The 5,916-nt window shown below is 36.6% G+C and overlaps 1 protein-coding gene and 1 long non-coding RNA gene across 3 annotated transcripts in view; one reads left to right on the top strand and one right to left on the bottom strand.

Moving 5' to 3' along the window:
* The window catches only part of LOC111194541 (uncharacterized), a 64,734-nt gene extending 63,988 nt beyond the window's left edge, over window positions 1-746 (bottom strand). The window contains exon 1 of the long non-coding RNA XR_007438885.1: window positions 572-746. This is a non-coding gene — a long non-coding RNA (uncharacterized LOC111194541). The remainder of the gene's footprint in view (window positions 1-571) is intronic.
* A 23-nt stretch (window positions 747-769) lies between these two features.
* Window positions 770-5,846, top strand: capsla (calcyphosine-like a). 2 transcript variants are annotated; one of them, XM_022678984.2, is made up of 5 exons: window positions 770-850; window positions 3,221-3,353; window positions 4,603-4,780; window positions 4,872-5,081; window positions 5,631-5,846. In XM_022678984.2, the coding sequence occupies exons 2-5, from the start codon at window positions 3,280-3,282 to the stop codon at window positions 5,730-5,732; spliced, it is 564 nt and encodes a 187-aa protein (XP_022534705.1). In that variant the 5' UTR covers window positions 770-850; window positions 3,221-3,279; the 3' UTR covers window positions 5,733-5,846. The 2 variants fall into 2 exon arrangements, with proteins under 2 accessions (XP_022534705.1, XP_049334777.1); XM_049478820.1 differs by lacking the exon at window positions 770-850 and having other exon boundaries at window positions 2,998-3,353.
* The last annotated feature ends 70 nt before the right edge of the window (window positions 5,847-5,916 follow it).

The following is a 5,916-nucleotide window of genomic DNA, read 5'->3' as shown; positions in this document are numbered from 1 at the left end:
AATGAATTAGTGGACTTGCTTGGAGTTTTGGTAACAGGACTGAGAAAAATGTAACCCTCTTTGGCTAAGAAAATTTGCCTGAGTTTGACCAGTACATGTTTTGAATAGTTAAATATATGTGTTATTAGATTCGGAGTTGGAAAAAGATAAAAAATAAAGTTTAATTTGGAAAAGTTACAACAAGCAAGTGGCACCCATTTGGTGGAATGGCCCACACCTTTATTAACTTTGTTAAACTGAGCATAATATTTTGCTGAAATAACAAAATCCTTTTGGGAATGGTAATGTGCATGCTTTGTGTTTTCTATTTAAACTTTACTGAATTCCTTAACTTACATAACATACAATTTAGTACTACACAAAAACAATATATAAAATGTGTTAAATTTTTGTAGCTTTACGCTACAATATAGTTATAAATTCATTAGACCTATAATAAATCATAATAAATTTTATTATTTTAACATTGGTATTTCCTCTTTAACTCAAAAAGCTAATGCTAGCCAATGCTTTGGTTAATTTGTCCACCACGGTCAGGGTTTAGGTTCTGTTTACAGTCAAAAAAACTCACCTTATTTTATCACGAGACCCCAGAGTATGATATGAATTTGGAATAAAAACTTTAGAAGAAAAATAAATACAACGCGTTAAACTAACCGTTCAATCCTATTAACTATTTTTTACTATCAACCTTCCCGAGTCGAGCGGGGAAACTAGCGCGAGTTGCCAAGGAAACCGTGAACGGTTGAGGGCGGGGCGTAGTGGGCGGGGCCTCGCCGCTGACCACCTGTGAGGGCGTGGCAGAGTGAACAGCACGAGCTGGAGTGGAGCTGCAGGAGCGGAGGTGAAGGTAGGTAAACAGTAGCTCTTTTCCTCTGTATGAAGTGTGTGTTGTTTGTAAGCCTGTTGGCTGTTTTTGCATTGAATCTGTGAACGATATACGATATCAGCTCTAAACTAGACCGCGTACTCATTTTATTTCTGTGCATAGGATAGGGGCAGTCATGTGACTCAAGAATAGTGCACTTCTTCTTCCTGATCTGCATTTTCTTCTTCCTGATCTGCATTAAATAAACACTAACACACACGTGTTAAAGGAGAGAGCAGAGTGCATTTATTTTAATGGCGTTCAATAAGTGCAGTTTTGCATTGGAGGGCGAGCCATCCACAAATAACCTAGCTACATAATTAGATACTTAATCCTTTCAGACCCTGCATCCATTATTACAATGAACACCATGTATGTTCTTTATTTTTAATGTTTTGTTGCACATAACACTATTTGAGAGCTGTTGTACACCATTAAAACAGTAACTTTTCACCACACACTCACTGCACTGGAAAAACAGTAGTTCTACAGTAGTAACAGATAATTTTTACTATAACACAACACAAAAAAACACAAAAAATTAAGAGGCCACTTTTCTGAATTAGCTTTTCTTATTTGGCTATTTATAGGTATATTTGAGTAAAATGAACACTGTTGTTTTATACTATAAACTACGGACAGCATTTCTCCCAAATTCTAGATAAAAATATTGCAATTTAGAGCATTTATTTGCAGAAAATATGAAATGGCTTAAATGACAAAAAAAAAATCAGAGCTTTCAAAGTTTTCATGCATTTTGCCATGTTTTCCTCCACCAGTCTTACACACTGCTTTTAGATAATTTATGCTACTCCTGGTGCAAAAACCAAGTTGTTCACCTTGGTTTGATGGCTTGTGATCATCCATCTTTCTCTTGATTATATTCCAGAGATTTCATTTTGGTAAAATCAAAGAAATTTTAAGTCATTTTAAGTGGTCTCTTTTTTCCCCCAGAGCTGTATAATGTGATTTAAAGCACTTTTAATTTTTTTTATTTTTATTTTTTTTACTGTTTAGGGATGGTTTATGAAATAAAAAGGTCAGTATTAAACATAAAATATTACACACAGTCTTCTAATGCAATGTAAAAAAAAAAAAAAAAATGATCAAAAAGCATTTTTACATTTCTTCCCATCTTTGAAGATAACTCAGGTCTGAAAGGGTTAAAGCAGCGTAGAGATACCCCAGGTAAAATATTAGTTAGTTTCATTAGTTTGATCATTTCTAATTTTTTGCAAATAAATGCTTTAAATGGCAATATTTTGGAATATTATTTGGAATTTGGCAGAAATGTTGTCTGTAGTTTATAGAACAAAACAACAATGTTCATTTTACTCAAACATATACCTTTAAATGGCAAAATCAGAGAAATTAGTAACTTTTTTAATATTTTGTAATATCACCAAGCATATTGTTATCGCAAAATACCCTGAAATATATGATATATATACGAATATATGATGAAACAGTAAATGTTCTATTTTTTACTTCACTACATATTTTCCATGAGTTTAATACTTTTACTCTGATATATGTTTTATGTGCTGCATCGTTACTCATTACAATTCTCATTATAACTTTATATATATAAACAAAAGCTAGAAATCATTCCAAAACACATTATCACTAAAGCCAGGGCAGTAGATGCTCTGCAATGTCACTGTGTTTGATGAAGCTGCTCGCCACTGAGTAAATCAAGAGATCATACTGATCTTATAAGAAGACCACACTGCTCCCATTTTGCCTTTTACTCAGAACACAGCACTGTACTTTTACTCTCAGTATTTCATTACTACATTTCACAATAAACTACTAGCAGTACATCAATACGAAACATGTTGAATACTTTGGAATTTCTACTTAAGGATGGTGGGTAAAGAACACTTTAACTTCTATTCAAGTCACATTTTTTGATAAAACACCTGTACTTTTACTCAAGCCTGGATCTCTAGTACTTTATACATGTCTGCATATTGCTCACCCCTAATCAAGAGGGAGGTTCTACAAGCAGCATTTAATAAGTGCAGATTCTACTAGATTAGCCATTCTCCATTGTTTGCCAGCGCTTCACATTTATACCCTTAGTTACCCAGTAACACCGTTTGCATTTCAGTTTCCAGGCCGACCATTCCCCCAGGCCTTCCCTGTTTACCCGAGTGACTCTTCTATTCCCATGCCAACCTCCACTCTCCACCGGCCTCCTCACCCACTTCCACAGATTATCTCTCAAACCTCAGCAGCTCCTCCTGAGAGACATCACACACTCCTGTATTAGTAATCCACAGGAGAGAGATAGAAGTATTAAGTGTTAATTGAGGTCACTTTAATCCACTGAGTGACTTTTTCCGGCAGATACGTGAAGCCCATCATTTCAAGTAGTGCTTCACTGAAGGAGGTGTGGAGAAGAAGCCATGGCAGATGTTCTGGAGGAGCTGAGGCAGCAGTGTCTGAGCAGAGGAGCAGCTGGGATCAAAGGGCTGGGGAGGTAAGACTCATTTTGATATATCTGCTGATTTACTGCTTAAAATGTATATTTATCTATTTATCTACAAATCCAGGCATATACATAGCCAGTGTACTGTATGGTTTGAAAAACTCATATTCTATATATATATTTTTTTATATAATTTTTTTTAATGCTGTCTACTGTGGGACTTGCTCAAACTCTAATAATTCCCATCATCTTGCAATGAGCCTCACATCTCACAACTCGCAACATATACAGCTCTGGAAAAAAACAAAAAGACCACTTTACTATATGTTTGAGTAAAATGATCTCCCTAATTCTGAATAATAATATTGTCATTAGGGCATTTATTTGCAGAAAATTAAAAATGGCTGAAATAACAAAAAGATGCAGAGCTTTCAGACCTCAAATAATGCAAAAATATATATCAGCATGTTTTCCTCCTTCAGTCTTACACACTGCTTTTGGATAACTTTAAGCCTGCACTCCTCGTGCAAAAATGTAAGCAGTTCAGCTTGGTTTGATGGCTTGTGATCATCCATCTTCCTCTTGATTATATTCCAGAGCTTTTCAACTTGGTGAAATCAAAGAAACACATCATTTTTAAGTGACCTCTATTTTTTTCCAGAGTTGTATATGTCCAAGGTGTCCAAGCCAAGTCCCCTGAGGTAACTCTTTCTAATCAATTGGCATACTGCTATCCCATTACTTCTGGCATGTCAGTTCAGAAAACATGCACCACGTCAATGTGCATGTAAATGTGCTCATGGTTATGACATCATAATCATAAATGTACACTGAATTATTACCCTGATTTCACCCTCTAAGACATTGATTCTCAAAGGTAATATGTGTGCATTGCTCACTTTTGTATTTGACAAATTATTGATTTTTCACACATCATTCAGGCATCTCAGAAAACACGAGACAGAGGGAGATAACAGGAGTGCACCCTCCTGATACCCATGTTAATTATTCAGCTGCTGTATAAATTAAAGCAGGAACCAAGTTCCACATGGTTCTATGAAAAAACCTGTTTAGTATAGAATTGTAGTGTAAGGAAAAGAGGAGGGGGCTTACACACAGGGTCTAATGGGTTACAAACTGAACATGAACAAATCTAAAATTATAAAAATAAAAGATGAAAACTTTATAAATTTTAATCCTTATTAGTTTTGTGCATGCAGCAAAGGTTTTGAGGTAATCTGGCGTACCTCCAGTAGTACACGTACCACAGACTGAGAACCACTGTTCTATGACATTGCAGGACCTTCCGCATCATGGACGATGATGGTAGCAAGTCTCTGAACCTGCAGGAGTTTCAGAAGGGGCTGGAGACGTACGGCGTGAATGTCGGACTTGAAAAGGCCAAGCAGATCTTCACCATAATAGACAAAGACAGAAGTGGCACCATTGATTTTAATGAGTTTTTGGAGAAACTAAGGGTAAGCTATGAAAGGTGTGGCTTAATGCTAAAAATATGGTGCTAAATGACGATCCTGAATAATGTGACTTAACAAGGACATCTGTTCTCAGCCTCCGATGTCCAGTACCAGAGTGCAGGTGATCAAACAGGCCTTCCAGAAGCTGGACAGCACTGGCGACGGGTTGGTAACCATAGAGGACTTGCAGGGAGTCTACAATAGCAAGCATCACCCCAAGTACAAGAGCGGTGAATGGACAGAGGAGCAAGTGTTCCGCTCGTTTCTTGACAGCTTTGATTCGCCGTACGAGAAAGACGGAAAGGTCAGAAATAATTTGTATACACTGATCTCAGCTCCACTGTACAAGCACTTTGTAGTTCTGTATTTACAGAATGTAGTCCTAGATATGTAGTCAGGACCCCACAGGAACACTGCTAAATAGCAGCTACTATTTAGGTGATGGGTCATTCTTTCATAGCACTGCAGTGGACCATACACAGCAGTGCTGCTAGAGGTTTTAAACACCTTAATGTCACTGCTAAATCAATCTGGATACAATCCAATTAATAGCAAAATAGTTTTAGGGCTGAGATGCACGAGCATTGTTATAGCACAATAAAAACTTCTGTCTCTCCAAAACAAATTCAATAGCCAACCCCCACCTAGCGTAATTAAAAGATTACTAATAATTGTTATACAATAAGCAGATTTGCATATTTCATCCCACAAAAAGCAATCAGTGTTAAAAAAAATATCAGGACATGATCCATGAGCAGGATTATACAGGGTGAGAGATTAGGCCTGAAGTTTGGGAAGTAGTGATCTGAGATGATACGTGTTTATATTGTAACCCCCTGTAATTATATTGCAGGTCACTCTGGAGGAGTTTGTGAACTACTACAGCGGAGTCAGTGCCTCCATCGATGACGACGCCTACTTTGTAACCATGATGCAAAACGCATGGAAGTTGTAGAGTCTAGTGTCTACAAAACAATACAGCAAGTTGCATGTGAACACTTTGCAAAAGCTTTAAACAAAAAAATTGTGCCTTTCATTTTTTTCTATTAAACACTTTCCTTTACAAAAATGCATTTTTCTATTTTTCTCTTCACTAAAATCCCTTTAATTGTTTCTACTACAATCCTGAATTTCCCCCA

This window comes from Astyanax mexicanus, chromosome 4 (genome assembly GCF_023375975.1).
Source record: "Astyanax mexicanus isolate ESR-SI-001 chromosome 4, AstMex3_surface, whole genome shotgun sequence".
NCBI classification, from domain to species: Eukaryota; Metazoa; Chordata; class Actinopteri; order Characiformes; family Acestrorhamphidae; genus Astyanax; species Astyanax mexicanus.
This window is presented reverse-complemented; position numbering and strand designations above follow the sequence as displayed.